At 33.9% G+C, this 20,893-nt stretch overlaps 2 protein-coding genes across 3 annotated transcripts; one reads left to right on the top strand and one right to left on the bottom strand.

Moving 5' to 3' along the window:
• Window positions 1–219: 219 nt before the first annotated feature.
• LOC107909732 (uncharacterized) lies at window positions 220–1,623 on the top strand. Its single transcript, XM_016837362.2, has one exon. The coding sequence runs from the start codon at window positions 516–518 to the stop codon at window positions 1,290–1,292; it is 777 nt and encodes a 258-aa protein (XP_016692851.1). The 5' UTR covers window positions 220–515; the 3' UTR covers window positions 1,293–1,623.
• A 5,605-nt stretch (window positions 1,624–7,228) lies between these two features.
• Window positions 7,229–13,437, bottom strand: LOC107909731 (uncharacterized). 2 transcript variants are annotated; one of them, XM_041088890.1, is made up of 6 exons: window positions 13,119–13,437; window positions 12,493–12,560; window positions 10,264–12,394; window positions 8,519–10,114; window positions 8,155–8,209; window positions 7,229–7,650 (listed from the first exon to the last, which is right to left on the bottom strand). In XM_041088890.1, the coding sequence occupies exons 1-6, from the start codon at window positions 13,246–13,248 to the stop codon at window positions 7,515–7,517; spliced, it is 4,116 nt and encodes a 1,371-aa protein (XP_040944824.1). In that variant the 5' UTR covers window positions 13,249–13,437; the 3' UTR covers window positions 7,229–7,514. The 2 variants fall into 2 exon arrangements, with proteins under 2 accessions (XP_040944824.1, XP_040944825.1); XM_041088891.1 differs by having other exon boundaries at window positions 8,519–10,111.
• Between the last annotated feature and the right edge of the window lie 7,456 nt (window positions 13,438–20,893).

Below are 20,893 nucleotides of genomic sequence, written 5' to 3'. Positions count from 1 at the left end.
TGAATGATAATGCGTATAGTATTTGGTGACGTAAATGGTGAATGATGGGTAATAATTTTGATAGATGAGATGTGAATGCTGGTTTGAGAAAAAAAAAACAAAAGGATTTTAATATATTTTTAAATCTGAATAAAATAATTAAAAAATGAATTAATTTCATATAAAATAATTAAAATCAATCAACATATTTCCAAGTGTATGTGGCAATATATTAAAATTTCTTGAAAAACTGAACTCAATTACATAATTTTTTAAGCTAAGATTTTATATAAAGTATAGATGGATAAATAGATAAATTTTAATAATTGGCATTGAGTTAATGAAAAAAACAGCCACTTTGAGAGCACTACTACGATTCCGCTTGTCATTTTGTCACTGTTGAGCCGGAAAGTAATATTTATTTTATTCCGCTTTTGCTCCTCCATTTAATCCAATTTCTCCAACATCCCCCCTCTCTCAACGCGCATTGCCCAAAGCAAAGTACACCTTTGTTGGGGGTGGTGTTTCATGCAGGCATGAAGACGGCTAAAACGAAACCTCCATTGCTAAAATACTACTTTCTCACCTTCGCCTCCCTTTCATTCCTCATCCTTTTCTTCTGCTTTTCTAATCAGCGTCGCCACTCCCTAACAACATTCCTCACAACCACCGCTGCTACCACCCACTCTTCCTCTGCCTCCGAGGTAGACCTCAAAATCCGACCTGGCTACACCTCCTACGACGCCTACATCCAACGCCAACTCAACAAAACCCTCAACCCAAAACTACGGAAAATATGGATGACTCGTGACTGGGACCGCAAAATCCACGTCTTCTCCAATTTCTTCCGGGAACTACAACTCCAAAACCTCCTCTCTAACTCTTCCAAGTCCCTCTGCATCGGCGCCCGGGTCGGCCAAGAGGTCGAGGCTCTCAAACGCGTCGGCGTCTCCGACTCTGTCGGCATCGATCTCGTGCCGTCCCCGCCGCTCGTCTTGAAAGGAGACTTCCATAACCAGACATTCGACAACGAGACGTTCGATTTCGAGTTCTCCAACGTGTTCGACCACGCGCTCTACCCGCGGAAGTTCGTTGGCGAGATCGAGCGGACGCTGAAGCCAGATGGTGTCTGCGTGTTGCACTTGGCGTTGTCAACGCGTGCTGACAAATACTCGGCCAACGATTTGTACAGCGTGAAACCGTTGATTCATTTGTTCCAGAGATCGCAGCTGGTTCGGGTCCGAAAAGTTGACGGCTTCGGATTGGACACGGAGGTCATATTTCGTAAGAAGAAGACAACCCAACGTTCTTGATTTCATTTCTGATCATCCATTGTCATTCAATCCTTGTTAATTACTGAAAACAGAAAGCAAATTCTGGGAGTATTGAGTTGTAAAATGAAACGGGGAATGGGCCATTGAGGGTGAGTATGATAATCAAAGAACAACGGCATTGACATTGTTAAGGCAAAGCAAGTTGTGAGTTTAGGTTAATTAGAAGAGTGGAGTCCTTTGACAATGATATCACCAACTCATTTCCATCTCTTCTTAAGTAAACTCAACGCCAAGCAATATATAAGGAAAATTTTATACTCTTCATCATTATAAAATTCATTTGTTTTATATAATTTTATCTTTTTTATTATTTCTAATATTTTGATTAGATTGAATTTGAAAGTTTTGGTGGAATGCGATTATATTACTAAATTATGTAATTGGTTGGTTAAAATGCGAATCATACTCCAACTTATGAAGCTAAGCAATACTACACCCATGCAACTTAATTCTCAAATATATATAGTCTAATCCTATCTCTATCCATACATTTCATTTTTCAAATAAGCTAAAAATATTTAAATATTTGTTTGATTCTTGATAGCAAGCTAATTTTATATGTTTAATGTACTTAATTTTTATCAAGTTTTTAATAAAATACTACTAAGTTTGTCATTTCTTGCTAAAATTTTATTAGGGACACAATTGGAGTTCCAAAGTTCAAAAACAAGCAAAATCGAGCTAAATTGAAACAAAAATTAAGTTGGGGGCTAAATTGAAAATTGCAGAATCATTTTTGGGCTAATAAAAAATATCAGACTTTTGACTTTAACAAATTCTATATTTAGAAAATCTAATATGGTTGGTTGTTAAGTATGATTCTAGGAGTAAATCATGTGAAATTGGTTTTTTGAAAGGTACATATAAAGACTTGTAATTGTGGCGTTAGAACCTGCTTTAATTAAAAAATTAAAAAAAAGGCAATTAACATATTCTTGCATCAAACATTCTGTCATTTCTTTCCCCTTTCTATACTTTGGTGCAATTTCCCTTTTAGTCCTCTCTCTTTTTCACCTATTATCTTTCTTTGAAATTCACTCTCATAATCCAATCAAGTATAATTAATTTCATGCTCAACTATCTCCATTTATCTTTAAGTCGGTTATTATTCCAATCGAGAATAGTAAGAAATGAACTCGCGCTAAAATCTTACAGCACGATATTCATTATCTCTCCAGAATATGGGATAGTTACAATCGTCCCTTAAAGTTAATTCAATTTGAACTCAAAAAGTGCACGTTGGGTTGGATTAGTTTGGCGTACAGTTGGGAAAACGAGACGGTCGTTTGCCGTGTTCGGGTTCTCCCGAACAAATTGGCATGCCCAGGTGGGAAAAGGCTAGTTGGATTCCGTCAAGGGAGATAGTGATTAGATTTAAACGACCTACATAGTTGATGCCATTAATTTGAGTTGGACTCTTCTAGATCGCAAGGCTGCTGAGATCTTAAATTACGGACGCTTGTTGCGTGGTTAGATAGTCAGTAAGGGTTGATTTGCAAGGCGTACCGAAATCAACTACACAAGGAAGAGTTGGCGGTTAAGACATCCTTGATCAATATAACAAACTTATTGCTTGGAAGGAAAAGTTCACTTTTAAGGATCACTCGAGTCTAGAATATTTCAAGTCTAAGGCTAAGAATTTGAGTATTTGATTATCTAATTTAATTTCGGTTATTTAATTTTGGTTTTATAATTCAATTATTATTTTGTTCTATTTATATTTTTAACCCTAATCAACTAAAACCCATTCGTTTTATTTTCAACTCAGCACGTTACAAGTCGTGGGCACGATAACTGCCACAAATTTGGAAGTTGTCATGCAAAAAATGATATTAGGAATCTAAGTCCCTGTAAGATCGACTCTGCTTCTCTATACTACTATTTAGTTTAGTTAGAGCGTAGGAAATTTGTATTTGGTGGCCTCGACAAACATCAATAGTTATATATTTATATATAGTTTTTAAACTCGCTTGTACATCATTTAGTGTATCAAACAATTACCCTTATATAAAAATATAAAAAGACAAAAAAGAAACACATCATATTTGTTAGCGTAACTGAGATGATGTTAGTTGATTCATGACACCAACCTATTCAGATGTTTAAACAATAGTATAGATTACTAGTCAATATTAAATAAAAGTTTTTTTTTTAATTTTTAGCTTTGATGTCTCAAGCTTTTGATATAACAACATTTAAGATAAATTTTAAAGATAATAATTTTTTTGGCCCTCTAACTTTACAAAAAATATATATCATTTTAGCCATTCATTTAATTTTTCGTCTCTTTTAGCCCTTGAACGTGCATTTTTTGTCAAATCACACCAAAATGGATGAAAAATATATGCCATGTTAGCAAAGTTAAAAAAAAAAAGATAATTTTTTTCATCTATTTTGGGGTGATTTGACAAAAACGCAAGTTTAAGGACTAAAAAGGATAAAAAAATTAAATGGATGGCTAAAATGACTTTTTTAAAAAATTTTATATGTTATACCTCCTAAGTCATTTGGTGAAAACAAAAGAAATATCTTAGAAAATATTTTCAAGTCCAAAACAAATTTACTTATTTAAATTGATTTTATTCATATAGTATGTTCTTGAGTTAACCAAATGCCTCTGAATATGTTTTAAACTAATTTTGACTCATTTTAGGCATTTTGGTATAAAGGGTTTGATCCCTCTAATCTAATGGTTTATTGTATTTGAATTGAGGGATCGATCCCCAAACATGCAGTGTTGAAAAATGTCACAAATTAAATGTTCCCAATAGTTATTTTTCATCCCTAAATGATTTTCTTGGTATAAATATATCTCAAGAACACTTCAAGACACAAAAGAGACACATCCAAGTATTGAAATCAAGAAAATTCATTCAAATCATCATTTTCTCATAGTTTCTTAAGTGCTTATTATAATATATTTTATCATTCTTATTTACATCCATTGAGTAAGCTAACACCTGTAAATACACGCCTTTGAGAGATCTTCATTGTTTACAATTTTTCTCTTTGTAATTAAAGAGTATACTTAAAGATTTTGGGTAAAAAAACCTTAAGGGGATTGTAAAGAGTTTCTAGTTGAGCCAAAAAAAGTAAATGGTTTTAGTTTAGAAATAAAAACTAAAAGGGAGGATCTATATTAGCCTTTGAGAAAAAATAGGAATTGTAAGGTTATACTTTAGTCTTAAAAGGTATCAATTTTATATAGTGAATTGGAAAAATCCTTGGTTGAGGTATATCAAGGTAGTGGAGTAGGCAATTGGCGTCGAACCATTATATATCGATTGTCCAAACTTTTCTCTCTTCACTTTATTTCTTTAGAAAAGTTAAATCCTAAATCACCCTTCACTAAATTTTTGGGCTAACTTTTGTTATCAGAGCTTGATCTCTATCGAAGGTTTAACCACTAAGAGCAAAGTTTCAAGTCCAAAAATACCAAATGACATTTGAGCCAATGTCAACAATCATGCAAGAAAGCCATTCTATCATGTATCATTCACTCCTAAATGAAGAAAACCACTCCAATCGAAAAAGCAAAATGAATTTTTTTGTCCAAACATTTGATTATGGTGCTTGGAAGATTATCTCAAATGGTCCATTAGAGATAACCAATATAACGATTCGACTTTTGCTGGTGTCAAAAAAATACAGTTTCAAAACCCCATCTTCATTAACCGAGTGTGTATGTTTATAATTGAAAGATTTACTGAGTTAATATAAAAATATATTAAAGAATGGTTAGGAAATTAAATCGAGAAAATCACTAATTAAGCTCAAGGACTATTGGAACCATTTAGACATACTTAAAATGTGTTATAAAACTTCTCTAAATGGTTTTAAAAGCTTTAAAATTATATTTTTAGCATAATTGTCTATTTTGAGTCCAAATTCAAGGAAATATAAGTTTTCAATATTTGACTTTTAGTTTTGCTTATTAATTAGGTCATTTAATTACTTGAACAAATTTAATTCATTATTTGAAGGTTGTAGGAAGGGTTCAAGCTAGTTAAAATAGAGTTTTTCACTTAGTTGCCAATTTTCAAACAAAAAGGAGTTCTAAATATTTAAAGTTAAGCTTTGTTTGATCCACGTAGATAATGTAATTTTTAGTGTAATAGGTAAATCTAGGTTCATATGGGATATAAACGCATTTGTATGAAAACATGTTTGATATATGTAACATGTACCTTATATCTCAATTGCTAAGTATGAATACCATATTTTCATATTTTAGGACACTTAGTATGGTATTCACAATTGCTTTTTGCTTAAACAAAAAAGTCACCTAGTGATTTTGAGATTCAAACATGTTTGTATTATGTTCTTTTGTCGTTTATACTTACTACATGTTTATACATTTGTAAAAATATGTTTTTGAGGTTTTAGAATTGTTTGTATAGACTTTTAAGATTATTTAATGTATATTTTTATACCAGGGATCAATTCCCCATTTCAATAGGGATCAATCTGCTTAGAAATGCCTTGTTTTTTGTGCATTTTGCTCACAAGGGATCGATACCCTCAAGCAAAGGATCAATCCTTTTACTTTTTGGGCAATTTTCAATACTTCAATCTATTCCTAGGTGCATATAGGAGTGTATGGTCAAGTCACTATCTACCATACTAATTATCTTCTTTTTTAACATTTTTTGTAAATCCCTAAATTAAACACCCATTTATTAAGTTGAAAACCTACCATGTGAAATTGGAGGGAAAAGCATTGAAGAAAACTCATTTATCTCTAGTATTTATGAAAACATTTTTTACATAGTAAGAAAAAAATCAACAAGGTGAAAAAAAAAACCTAGAAAAGAAAGAAAAATACCATAATGAAGCGAAGGTGGAGAGAGAGAAATTATGAGGAAAAGAGAAAGACAAAGATAACTTTTTGTAGGAAGTATAGAAGAAACGTTTTTTTCCTTCCAACCTTAACGTAAAATGGTTTATTTTTAATATTTCTTTCAATTTGCTTTGGCTTCTTTAACTTCTTCACTAAGGCTCCCTTTGGATTTCATCACATCTTGGTGAGTTGGAATTTCAAAAATATTCTATCAAACTGGAATTTAGTATTGTTTAGATAACCTCCAATGAGATGAGATTGGTGACTTAAAATATATGGGTGAACCAATTCCAACCCTCATCCTCATTCCTTTCTTTGTTGGTCTTTGGTATCAATAACAAAACAACCTAAGACAGGCAAAATTACACAGGATATATCATAATGCCAACCTATCCACGTCAATAATACCCGTTTGGCTATTGACGCATAATCCTTGAACTTTGACTTGTCAATATGACTTGCCACTGATACTATAAGACAAAGAATGACCCACCATATAAACCCAAAAATATAAGGAAAAAAAAGGGATCAAGATCATCACTTTTATTCTTCTATCATCTTAAATCTCTCATTTTTCTCCTCGTTCCTTTTCTTATTGATCTTTGGTATCAACATACTTCAACTATTTTTGGTCAAAAATCACCCAAAACATCATTTTTGTTAATAAAAAAAATCAATCAATAATAAACGATGTGTGTCTTGGTTTCTTATTTCTAAGGTTTGCTTCTAAATCTGAAATCCTAAAAGTTTATTAAAAACAAAGATATCATGTCCCAGTCAACTGTATTTCCTTTTCCAATGCAATAAAAGAAATAAAATCTATTGTTTTTCGTTTTTATCAGTCTTCTACAGTTTTAATTTTTTTTCCATTATCTGAAGTCTGAACAGTAAATAAAAAACGTCAAAACCGAAATTTGTCCTCATAGATTTTAGTTCAATGTAGTTCTACTTAATTTCTTCAGCCTCAAAAGACAAGATCTAAACATGCTAATAAAAGTAGCCAATTATGCCACGACAAAACTTGAGCAACATTGACATGGAAAATTTATTCCCAGACATTTAGGAAACGGGGGTGTTCATTTTCAGCTTCATCGTCACCATCAATTACCCAAAATTATAAGTACAATTTGAGTATATCATTCTGACCAAAAAAAATGAGAAGAAGTATATTGTTTTAAGTACCAACAATCAAAGAGTACTAGAATGCAAAAACTACAAAATATGGGATTGCAACACCACTCTACTGACAATGATATCTGAGAGCAGATGGGATCCTTTTTCAAGGATAAGGAGAACAAAAATGACAACCCATAACGGATGAAAGACAAAAAAACATAGGGAAAACAGAAACATGCCGTTGACTATGGTGCCTGACTGTCTGGAACAAATTCTTCAGACTGGCTATCAATGGCTTGAGAGGCTGTTAGTTTAGCCTTCTTGTAACTGCTTGAATTGCGAAGGATTGCATGCAAGGACATGCTCTTTGGGTTAGAAGATCTGCTCAAAAAAAAGAAAGAAAAGAAAGAAACAATAATATGATATTCAGAACACGTGCTACTGCACAATGGAAATGTTTGACATAAATAGATTTTGTTCATACTTTTCAGTGTTATCAAATGAACAAAGAAATGAAAAGCCGCCAAAAGAAATTTGAAGAATTCTTTCCAGAATTTTGGCATTTCAATATGCATTACCGAAAGATCTTTGCCCTTAGCTCAGTCCCACCCAAATCCAAAATCAATGCACAATGCAACGGGAACAAGCTTCACATCAATGAGCTTAATTTTTGGTAGCTAAGGTTGTATAAGAGAGACTAGCTTTAACCATGTGAAAGGCTTGAGTACATGAGAAAAATTATAATGGTAAATTTATTAACATAGAACGGGTATTCAATATTACCTAAACCTAAGAAAGTGTTTCTAAACCATACATATAAAAAATGAAACAAGTATATCATAAAATAAAGAAATGAATGAATTTATCGATGTTGATCCAGCTTACCCTGGTTTTGGTTTGTCTCTTCCACCAGCTTTTTCGCATTTTGAGTTATAAGATCCTACATCAAAATTCAACATAAACAGAAGAAACTATCACCTATGCAATCCAGATCACAATTAACCATAAATAAAATGCTGCAATAAAACAACAAGAAAATGCTAATTAAGTTAAATCTTCAAATTTGTTTATCTATCAAAAACCACATGTGAGAAAAGGTAAAATAACCCTATCATATGCAAACAAACAATATCAGTTAGGCACTTTGAAGAAGAAACACATTAACATGAGCAAATAATGATTCAACGTGCCAATGCATAGAGAGTGGGTTTTAAGAACTAATAAATCTGTGAGAAAGAATATGAATTACCATTTGGTGATGAACTGCCGTTCACATGACTGTTGCCTGAAGAGTCGGATGATGATGAACTATCAGATGGAGTTTTCGTGCTGGAATCCGAATTGCCTATTCCATCTTCGTCATCAGAGCTCTCCTTATCATCATGCCCAAATATTGTACCTGTGGTACCCAGTAAATTCTTCTTATTTGCCAAGTTGTTTCCAACTTTCCTGCTATTACTTTCAATAGCTTTGGCAATATCCAGAGGAAGTCGATGCCCATTACCTCCGTTCTTTAGATTAGGAGTACTTTTGGGTGTTTCCAAGGCGGAGCTTGATACAGCGTGAGGGTTATTTTTCTTTAAATCTCTTGATGACCTTGAAGAATTGACGTTAATGGGCCCCTGAGTACTTTTAGGTGTGGAATCAATTTTGTCAGATTTATTAGGTTGCAGAGGTTCTTTTGCCGCACTTTCAGAAATGGTCAAAAGTGGCTTATTAGATTTAACATTGGAGCTACTTGGTTCAACCTTCGACGAAGATCTTTGAGATTGGATGGAGCTAGATTTGGCTGCTTGAGCTTTTGCGTCCTTGCCTTGATTCCCATTTAACATCTTTGAAGATAGTCCAGGTTTAGAGTTCTTTTTTCCTTTCACCACAGTTTCCACTCCTGTTTTGCGCGTGGCCTTATCAATGATAATCTTACCAGAATTAACAATTTCATGTTTCTGTTGGCTTTTGACCCTTCCATTTCCACAGGGGTCGTCAATTTCATGATTATCTACACGAGTGCTTTTAGAGTGATCTACACTGACAACATCTTCAATAAGCCTTCCGTCATATTGTGGTTTAATTGTATCTCGATTAGATCCCAAATCTGATCCATTCAATTGCACAGCAGAGTTTGAATCTAGCATCACAGTCTTCCTTGTGGATTTAGATGAGGCACTCACCTCACTCACGTTATGAACTAGGACTGTTGGATCCCGGTGATCAACATCATCCTCTCCTTCCAATTCTGGAGGGGCCACTACAGTAGAACTTTTCTTCTTAGTTCTTTTCCTTGGTCTGTTGTCCGTTTTTTCTGCACTTGCTGGACCATTTTCGCATTGCTTCAAGGACTCCAGCACATCCTGAATCACATCGTCAGCTTTCACATCAGTAACTGAAGGCGAACAGTCTAATTTTTTCATTTTTGATTCCTCTTTTCCATCAGTTTTGCTGCCTTGCTCAGCATTATCACTCAAATGGTCACCATTCACAAAGGTAGGACGCTCGACAGGAGATAAATCACTTGCAGGACCTCTATTATGTACTACATCTACTGCTTCTGTCCCTCCAACAGGATCCTTACTCTTCTTGTACTTCCTTACTTTCTTGGAAGACTTCTTAGGTTCCACGATTTTCTCTTCCAGGGTACCACTTTGATTTCCATGCCTTGATACCCCAAATTCTTTCCGGAAATCAATTCCTTCTTGTGAAACAGGTGCAGGATGGCCATCCACAAGGCTGGAAATCTGATCATATGAATCTCTAGCCTTTATCGCTGATGCAACATCCGGTTGGGCTGCTTCATTTTTGCTTTTCAAGTTGCCATCATTGGTATCATCCATATCATTGTAACCTGCTAAAGTCGGTATTAATACTAGAAAAGGTTATTTCTTGTGTATTATTTCTATTAATCCTATGGTTGAAATGGAAAAGATTTTTTTTTGGGGACAGGGGGGACCCCGGGGGGGGGGGCTGTAAATAAATTGCATATAAGTGGGAACTTACCCCCCGAGTGGGGCACTTGATTTGTTTCACTAACTTCCTGCATTTTCATTGATGAGATCAGACCAGGTTCAGATATTTCTCCACCTGCAGAACGTTTTCCAAGAAAAGAAACTGGATCACCTTTACTGCCCAAATCTTTGTCTTCAATGGCTTCTACAGCCTGAAAAGTTTCCACATGAACATCTTTTGCAGCAGAGACTTCACTACCTACTTGACTAGGATTTGATTTTTGCCTTTTCCTGTTCTTCTCACCGCTTGCATTGGCGGTCGACAAATGGTTTTGTTTTACCGATTTAGCATTCAAGGGGTCTACGAAAGCCCTCGTATTTTCCAATTTCTGACCTAAAGTACAGTCAGAGGTTGCAGTATTGAGATCAGTAGCTTGTTCTCCATTTTCTATTAAAGAATTGTCATTAACATCTTTCTTCTCGGCTTTGCGCTTTTTCTTTGATACAGGCCAAGATTGAAAGGAATCTTCTTTTGACTCATGTTCCCGGTTCTTGTGAGCAACATCTTTATGTTTATTAGTTTCCAATTCAGAATGTTCTCCTGGAACGTTTATTCCCCCATCAGCCATCTTTTTCCTAGCAGTTGACCTTTTATTTCTGTCAGAAGACAAACTCCGAGAGGTTTCATCCACATGAATTTGGCTTCCCAGATTTGCATCATTCAAAGCCAAACTTGGTCCATTATGAATCAAATTTTCCTCAAGTACACAGCCTGAATCCAACGCATCTTTCCCAGATTCAACAACTAAAGCACCATTTTCTTTAGAATCATGGTGAATGGCATATTTGTTTCTCTGGGGCACTTGATTTGTTTCACTAACTTCCTGCATTTTCATTGAAGAGATCAGACCAGGTTCAGATATTTCTCCACCTGCAGAACATTTTCCAAGAAAAGAAACTGGATCACCTTTACTGCCCAAATCTTTGTCTTTATTGGCTTCTACAGCCTGAAAAGTTTCCGCATGAACATCTTTTGCAGAAGAGACATCACTACCAACTTGACTAGGATTTGATTTTTGCCTTTTCCTGTTCTTCTTCCCACCGCTTGCATTGGCCGTCGACAAATGGTTTTGTTTTACAGATTCAGTATTCAAGGGGTCTACGACAGCCCTCGTATTTTCCAGTTTCTGACCTAAAGTGCAGTCAGAGGTTGCAGTATTGAGATCAGTAACTTGTTCTCCATTTTCTATTAAAGAATTGTCATTAACATCTTTCTTCTCGGCTTTGCGCTTTTTCTTCGATGCAGGCCGAGATTGAAAGGAATCTTCTTTTGACTCATGTTCCTGGTCCTTGTGAGCAACATCTTTATGTTTATCAGTTTCCAATTCAGAATGTTCTCCTGGAACGTTTATTCCCTCAACAGCCATCCTTTTCCTAGCAGTTGACCTCTTATTTCTGTCAGAAGACAAACTCCGAGAGGTTTCATCCACATGAATTTGGTTTCCCAGATTTGCGTCATTCAAAGCCAAACTTGGTCCATTATGAATCAAATTTTCCTCAAGTACACAGCCCGAATCCAAAGCATCTTTCCCAGATTCAACAACTAAAGCACCATTTACTTTAGAATCATGGTGGATGGCATATTTGTTTCTCTTTTTAGTTTTCTGCTTTTCCTTTAAAACAGATGTAGCCACAGAAGCTTCTAGATCTTCAAATATTTTGTCATCTCCAACATCTTTCGACTGTAACTTCGGCCTTGACCCCGTGTTGGTAGCAGGGAACGAAACCTGATTATTACTATCAGCTGTATGTTCAGCTTCCTTACACAAATTTTCTGAGTTTTCTTTGGTGGAATTACTAAAACCAAACTGTTGAGATGCAGAATTCTGTTTTGCATGACAGTCATCTCTGTCTTGTGGCAAAGGTGCATCATTGACATTGGACAATCTTTTGGCTGTATCAACAGGTAGAAGATCAACAACATCAACCGAATAATTATTAATTCCGGTACCGAAGCAGGATACAATGTTGCCAGCATCAGGTTCAATGGAATTATGATTTTCCCTATGCTCTTTAGCACTCGAGGCATCAACCAAAAGAAACCAACTCCTGCTCACTCCACCAAAAGCACTTTTCACAAACATGGAATCAGAAAGGTGATAAAGAAATCCTTTGCGCTTTACCTATTCATGTTAACAAAGCCATGTCAATGTAAACTTTAAATCAACAATAAGACATCCTTAACAAGTAGCATCATAACAGTACAAGATACAGCAACAACCTTTAACGCATTAATCTTTATCTCCCCAATGTTGGGAAAGCACAACGGGTGTTCATACAGTATCTTTTCTGCAAATCAGCAGCACATAGATATTACTAACTAAAACAGAACTTTACATCACTTGATCTTAAAGATGAAGTTGATACGCCAGTTACTAAAAGTTGATAAACTAAATTAAGATCAAAATATGTTAGACGACTAGAACCAGTGACTATTTTTGAGAATGATAAAGCACAAGGAGAAATAATACATAACTTCCATAACATAACTATATCTACATTCTACATATCAAAACAATGCACCATTTCTTCCTGTTCAAGCATTCTAGAGGAATTCTCAATGGCTACAACAACTTCAGCACTTCAATTCACCCAATTTTAGGTTAATTACAGGGGAAATTTTAGATTTCCTATTCAAGTTCTGATCCTTGAGGTCTCAAATGGATGAACACTCTGAACTGGTATTGAAAAATAAACAAAGTCTAACCCATAACGTTGCTTTAGTACTTTAAAGAAGATAAATTTGTATCCTCCAAAAGCAAAGAATGAAAATTTACTTAAAAAGACAAATGGTAAACCAAAACACCAAGAAATCAAAGATGAGAGGGGAAAGGGAGAAAGTCATACTTTTAAGATCGGAAACGGTTTCGGAGTCGGAGACGATCATGGCGAGGTGAGTATCAAGGTTGGTATCAATGAAAATACTGTGGTAGACATCGGAACAACCGCAACCGGAGGTGGAATCCGGCTTTTCCATTTCCTTTTTCAAAGGAAGACGGCGACCTAGAACCGGGGAAAAAAGGGTTTCGAGTTTTAAGTAGAAAAGGAAAAGGAAAAGGAAGTAGAGTTTTGCGGAATGAGGGGGGTTTTGTTAGTGTGGAAGACGAACAGACTTTGGCCTAAATGGCGGCATGCGAAACAAACTAACTAGAACATGTTGAAGCCTGTCTTGTCCTTTAAAACTGAAGTAGTGAGAATGGGCCTGTTTTTATATTTGAGTTCCAGATTAGTAAACTTAACCCATATAAATAGGAACTGGGTTAGGCTTCACCTAATCTCCATTTTTTTATGATTATTGGATATATCATAGTGAGAATTTTTTTTTTATTTTTTTTACACTTGAATACCTTGTCGTGTTATTTAATAAATATAATGTATTTTTAATTTTAAATTGATTATATTTTTAATCATTTACCTTAAATATATTTCAATACCAATTATATTAAAGATAATAAAAATACTAATTTTCATATTTTGTTTTTAATTATAAAAATTCACCTTCCCCATTTTTCTAAATACTTGGGTAAATATAATCTTATATAAATAACAAAAGTCAAAGTTTCTCACTGAAAAAGTAATATTCTCTTGACCTTTTTTGAAGAATTATTTGATTGTTTTTAAAAAAAATTATTAATTGCGTAAAAATTTAAATCTTCCTAAAATCGTGAGAAATTACTTTTACCTTTTTTTTTATTTCTTATATAACCGAAGCTGACAAAAATCCGATATGGATAGTCTACACTTTCGACATCTGTATAACTTTATATAAATAACATGTGTTTTCTATTTAATATTTTTAATTTTATGAAAATTAGTTTAAAAATCTTATTCATTTACTTTAATAATTTATATTTTACTTTATTACAGTATGTTACATAAAAAATTAATTTAAATAATTCTTTCCTATAATAATTTTATGGGTTAACTACATAAGTAGTCACTTTATTCAATTTTTTTTTCTTTTTGCCACTGAATTATAAAAATTTACGTTTTGGTTACTATTATTATCAAGTTATAAAGTTTTGGTCACTCGTTCGTTAGTGAGGGTTACATCCTTAACGAAAAAGTTACATGGCATATTAATCTAAAGGTTAATATCTAATTTAACCCTTAAACTATAGCTAAAACATTTAATTTAGTCCTTTTACAACTTTTTTTTTAATGATGATTCTAAAAATTTATCAAAAATATCTTTAAAAAATTCTGAAATTTCATTATTTATTTTTTGAAATTAAAAATATGTTTTTTAAAACTTATAATAAAGTAAAAAATCTTAAAAATAATCAAAATATCCTTTAAAATATCATAAATTCCAAATTTTATTTAAAAATTAAAAATATCAAAAAAATATTTAAAAATTCTAAAAATTCATTTTTTTAAAAATATTTTTAAAATATAATTATGTAAAAAAATTAAAATTAATAAAATATATAACTAGAAAACGAACTTCTTCATCATTATCATCAAGAGTTCCTTTTGGAAGCTGGCTTTCAATGGAATTTAGTCTTGGTTCAGATTTAGGTGGAAGAGATAGTGGCGGTGCTGGTTCATCGGCAGGAGGTGGCTCCGCTACGGTTAGTTGATATGGAAGGGATGTTGTCGAGTATCTGACAGTAGCAGATATGGCTGATGTAATGTTTAATTCAGGTAGCAGCAGCAATAGCATGTAATTTGTTTTTCCATGTGCGGAAGACAAATGGGAGGCTGCAGGTGGCGGTGTGAGGCAGCGCGGAGGAGATGAAATATTTGCTAAAGCTTAGAAATGTGATTCATGATGGGGTCTATCTCTTTCATGCGCATATCACGATGACTATGCTGAAGTTTGATGTTTTTACAATAATTTACCTCACATATACATTACACACTCATCCAATTTGTTGTTTATCTAACAACTTTTGTTTGGTTTTTTGTAACATTATTGGGTTTGGATTATGGAAACAAAAACTTACTCCACTACTTAATAATTTGTTGTTGTTTCCGTCAATTTTTTTACATGATTACAATTTTAATTTTTTTATATAATTTCTAAGAAATAAATAATGAAATTTTTAAAGGATTTTATGATTTTTTACATAATTCTAATTTTAAAAAATATTTTTATAGTTTTAAAAATAAATATTTTTCTTAATTTTTAAAGAACTTTTTATATTTTTAGGATTTCCCAATAATTGTTTTAGAATTATGAGTAAAAAAATTGTAAAAGGACCAAGTTGAATGTTTTGCTATAGTTCAAGGGTCAAGTTAGATATTAACCCTTGAGTTAAAGTGCCACAATCACTTTTTCCTCATGGATTTAATGGCAGGATGAGAGACCAAAACATTATAACTCGATAATATTAATGACCAAAACATAACTTTTCATAGTTTAATGGCAAAAAAAAAAAGAGAAAATTCACCAAAGATTTGTGACTATAGTTTACCTTTTCTAATTTTATTTAATAAAATCTCTAAATTCTAAATAATTATTAAGCCTAAATTACTCTCAATTTAAAATGTATACAGTCAATTCTCTCCATAACAGTCAAGTTTGTTGTAGAACCAATTTTTTTTATGTTATATTCTTACCTTCTATAACAACTTTTCATCTATAACACAACACAGTAAAATATGAAGTACACTATTTTTTCTAAATTAGTTCTTTAATAATAACTTTTTTCTCAAATTTTAGTAAATTAATTCTATTCCTAAAGGAAATAAAAATAATAAATTTTAGTTAAGATATTATTTCAATAAAATATTTAAGTTTTATATAAAAATATACTAACAATATTTTGAGCTTGCACAATATACTTATAGCCATATACCATAGCTGTAGTTGAGATGTTTGAGTCTGCAACTAACCTATTGGTCTTACCTCTCACGACAGATAGCGAAGCAAAACAGTGACGCTTAGATGTTCGATTTCATCGAAAGCAAGGTTTTATCTGTGCAAGTGAGCTTGCTTTCATTCTTAGTGTATATATATATATATAAAGAAGAAGAAATCTTTCAACAATCACACTTTCTGATTATCTGAAGTTTTCAGGTTGAAGGCATTAAGAAGATATCAAAATATGTTGGAGATTGGGATTGGTTTTTACTGCTAAACGAAATTGGGATTGGTTTTGATTGAGATGTCATCAAGTTTGGTAGGCATGTATTTGTGATTGGCCTTTCGTATTTATGTTAGCAACAGTCAAAATTGTTATACTTGAACCTTTTATGTTGCATAACAAATTTGATGTGAGATAATGTACAAATTTATAAATTATAAGATAATTTTTTTCTTCATTTACTAGTGTTTTTAATTATTTTTATTATTTAATGTTTTTTAAATTATTAATATTATAATAAAATTTAATTATGAAAATTCTCTAAATAATTATTTAAAGAATATAAAAATCATAAATTCTTTTTACTTATGGTAACCATTCATAACTACCGCCAGCATAGAGCAATGAGTAAATAATTATAAAGAGTGACTTTACTGAGGAATTTAACCCTATATTGACAGCAATAAAAAATTAAAAAAAAACTTTCTTTATCTATGGAAATCTATTTTAATCCATCACTGAAATTATGGTGGAATGACATTCAAAAGATGTTTTACTGACGGACAAACAATCATTATAATACAAAAGGTATAGGTCATTTCGTTGTGTATCTCTGTTGACCATCAGTGTAGGTCATTTGAACTTATAGCGACAGATTTTTATACTTATATTGACGAATTTTTTGCCCATCTGTTTATGGCAGTTTTGTTGTAGTCATCAGCACTTCAAGAAATTGACTTTCATGGAATACAGCTCTTTAAGGTGACAACTTTGAAGTTGGTCACTCTAGGTGCCAACTTCTTCTCTTTTTTCCTTCAATTTAATGTAAATTTTATCATATTTTCATAGTATTGATTTCCCTTTGATATGTACGGAAAAAAAGTTTTTTTTTTATCATTTGCCACCATATTTTTGTCTTTTTGAACTTAGATCAAAGTTGGCATGCAACTCAAACAAAATTAGGGAGAGAAGAATTTCGATTGACAAACTCTACAACCCAACCTTGACAACGATGGGTGGTCGCTGTTAAACTATAGCAAGAAATAGAAAGATAAAAGAGGTTTTATGAATCAAGAAGAATATATTGAAAAATTATCTTTTTGTACAGTGGCTGCTAATGCTTTTATACATTATAGCAAAGCATGCTATCTATAGAGAATAAACTAACTGTCAACTAACTAATAGCTAAAAGATTAACTGACTTATCAGTTACTCTAACATCCCCCCGGTTTCTTGAAACTTGAACATTAAGGTCACCATCACTCGAATGAACTCGAAGAGCATGTCAAAATGAGGTAAATTGTTTGGGTGTGATGGGCTTTGTGAGAACATCAGCAGCTTGTTTTGTTGATGGAACAAAATTAACCTGCAGTGTACCATCAAGTACTTTTTCGCGAGAAAAATGATGATCGATCTTTACATGTTTTACTCGTGCATGATGTGTGGGGTTTGCAACCATTGAAACTATAGAAGTGTTGTCACACCAAACCACTGGTGACTGACAGATTAGCATACCAATTTCATTTAGCAACTGTTTAACCCATAACAACTCAGATACGCAATTGGCCAAGCTGCGATATTCTGCTTTGGACGAAGACCTGGACACTAGTGCTTGCTTCTTGGAACACCATGTAACAGGGTTAGGTCCTAGATAAACAACATATCTTGTGGTGGAACGTTGATCTTTAACAGATGAAGCCCAGTCAGTATCAGAGTAACAGACTAATTCAAACTGACCTTTTGAGAAGTAGAGGCCATGATCCATGGTTCCAATAAGATATCTCAACACTCATTTAACTACCTTCCAATGAGTGTCACTTGGAGAATTCATGTATTGACTGAGTTTGTTAACACAAAATGACAAATCAGGGTGTGTAATGCACATATACTGAAGCATTCCAACTACACTTCGATACAAATGAACATCAATAAATGGTGGACTACCATCTGAAGCAACCAATTTGGGAGTGCTCACCATAGGTGTAGGTGTGGCTGCTGCTTCTATCATTCCTAGTTTTTAAAGTATCTTAGAGATGTACTTTTTTTAAGTAACTAACAGACTCTGAAGTGTGTGTTGAACTTCAACACCTAAGAAAAAATTAAGTCTTCCCATGTCTTTAAGAGCAAACTTATTGTGAAGCTAATGCATTACGCTGTCTATATCATCATTTTAACTACCTGTTATAACTATGTCATCTACATAAGCCATAAGCAACAAGAAATTTCCCGAAAATGAACAATGAAGGATCAGCTTTCGAAGCATGGAATCCAAGTTGATCAACTAAATACTGTTTGAGAGTGTAGAACCATGCACAAGGAGCTTGGCGTAGGCTATACAAAGCTTTGTTCAATTTGCAAACAAGCTTCTGTCCATTGTTACTTAACACTTCAAATCCGGGTGGTTGATCCATGTATATCTCCTCAGTCAAATTCCCATTGAGGAATGCATTATTGACATCAATTTGCCTTAATGATCACCCTTTCATGACTGCAATAGCAAGCACAGTCTGAATGGTTGTTGCTCTAACTACTGGACTGAAGGTGTCTCGAAAATCAAATCCAGCATGCTTAGAAAAACCTTTAGCCACCAGTCGTGCTTTATACCTTTCCACAGTCCATCAGCCTTCTTTTTCACCTTAAACAACCAACTGCAACCGATGGCCCTTCGGCTAACAAGAAGTGAACAAAGACCCCATGTATTATTGTGAAGACGAGCCTATAACTTACTATGCACCGCCACTTTCCAACACTCATTACTCATTGCCTCATGGATGTTAGCAGGAGTATCATTATAGAAACATGTTGCCTTGCTTAGGTAGGCCTTGGATTTAAAAATGTCAACTTTGCTGCTTGTAACCATGGCGTGAGAGTTAAATGGAATAGGAGGTTGAGGACGTGGCTGGTCTGGCATATCAGTACTAGACGTTTTATAGAATTATCACAGAGAGAATGTACTGAACTAGATGAGCTGGATAAAGGGACATCATGCAAGGAGTTGACACGAGGAATGGTTGAAACAACAGATGTTGGATTAGCATATAACATATGGCCTAGGGAAAACACGAGCAGCTTAGAACTAGACAGTAGAGAAGACATAGAGGGAACAGGTTTTGAGTTGTTGGTTTGAAATAGAAACACAATTTCATAAAATATGACATGACGAGAAATATAGGCTCTACCATCATTATCCCGACAATGATACCCTTTGTGTAATAGGGAGTACCCTAAAAATGTGCGTGGGTTTGATTAAAACTGTAGCTTGTGGGTGTTGTAGAGTCTAAAATTGGGAAAGCACAAGCTGCCAAAAACTCAAAAAAATAAATAACTTGGTTGAACATGAAAAAGCTTTTCATACGGTGAGATGTTGCCTAAGGGAAAAGAAGGCAACATGTTTATCAAGTATATTGCACTGCTGAAGGCATCATTCCAATAGGTTAAGGGCATATAAGCATGAGCCAGCATGAAAAGACTAGCTTCAACTATCTGTCTGTCTTTGCGTTCAACTAATCCATTTTGCTCAAAAGCATATAGACGTGTAAAAAAATACATGATTCTTTGTTGAGATAAGTACAACTTCAAAGCTTGAAATTCTCCTCCCCTATCTATTTGTAAAGCTTTAAGTTTACAGCCAAGAGCCTTTTCAGCTTGCTTATGAAACTGTAGGAAGACAGTGAACATCTCTGACTTTCTCTGTAAGAAATAAACCCAATTTTATCTTGTATATGCATCTGTGAAAACAACATAATAACGAAAACCATTGGAAGAGACTAGAGTTGGTCCCCAAAAATCAGCAACCACCAGTTGAAGGGGTGTAGTATACTCAAATAAAGACTTGTAAAATGGCAACTTATGCTCTTTTCCTAAGTGGCAAGCAACACAATTAAGAGATTCTTTATTTGTACCAAATGGTATGTTACAATGATGTAGAGCCTTTTTTAGATGTGACATTACAGGGATGCCCTGACTAGACTGTTATATACTTAAAGGAAATATTGTATTAGTAATAAAACACTAAGCTGAACCAGAAGGTAAGATAGTATTAGGAAAGCCATTTAAGTGGATTTTGTACAACCCATTATGCACCGATCCTCGAAGAAGTGTCTCCTTGGTTTTCAGATCACGAACCTGACACTGTGTAGGAAGAAACTCAAATATCACCTGATTATCTTTTGTAAACTTGGACATAGATAAGAGGTTTTTGGTTATACCAGGTACAAATAACAGAGTTCTCATGTATAACGGTCGTGAACGAGTAAGCAAAGACAATTGACCAGTAGACATAACAGGAAGTACAGTACTATTACCAACATACAATTTACCTAGACTATTGTAGAAAGTACTTTCACCTAATGAAGCAGCTGAATTGGTGAGATAATGTGTTGCTCCAGAGTCAGGATAACAAGCATTGTCACCAACTATTTCAAGGGTTGTAAGATAAGCCTAAGGGTGTAGGGCTGCTGAAGTGGGTGCACTGACATGCTGCGGAGAACTAATAGTAAACGGATTAGTCCTAGTAAGAACTGAGGCAGGTGGAAAAAGCAACCTGGTTGTGAACTTGGAACAGAATGAGATGTCAAGGGCATAGGTGAT

The sequence above is a fragment of the Gossypium hirsutum genome, chromosome D02 (genome assembly GCF_007990345.1).
Source record: "Gossypium hirsutum isolate 1008001.06 chromosome D02, Gossypium_hirsutum_v2.1, whole genome shotgun sequence".
Classification (NCBI taxonomy): Eukaryota; Viridiplantae; Streptophyta; class Magnoliopsida; order Malvales; family Malvaceae; genus Gossypium; species Gossypium hirsutum.
Note: the sequence above shows the minus strand (reverse complement) of the source record. Positions and strands in the feature narration are given on the sequence as shown.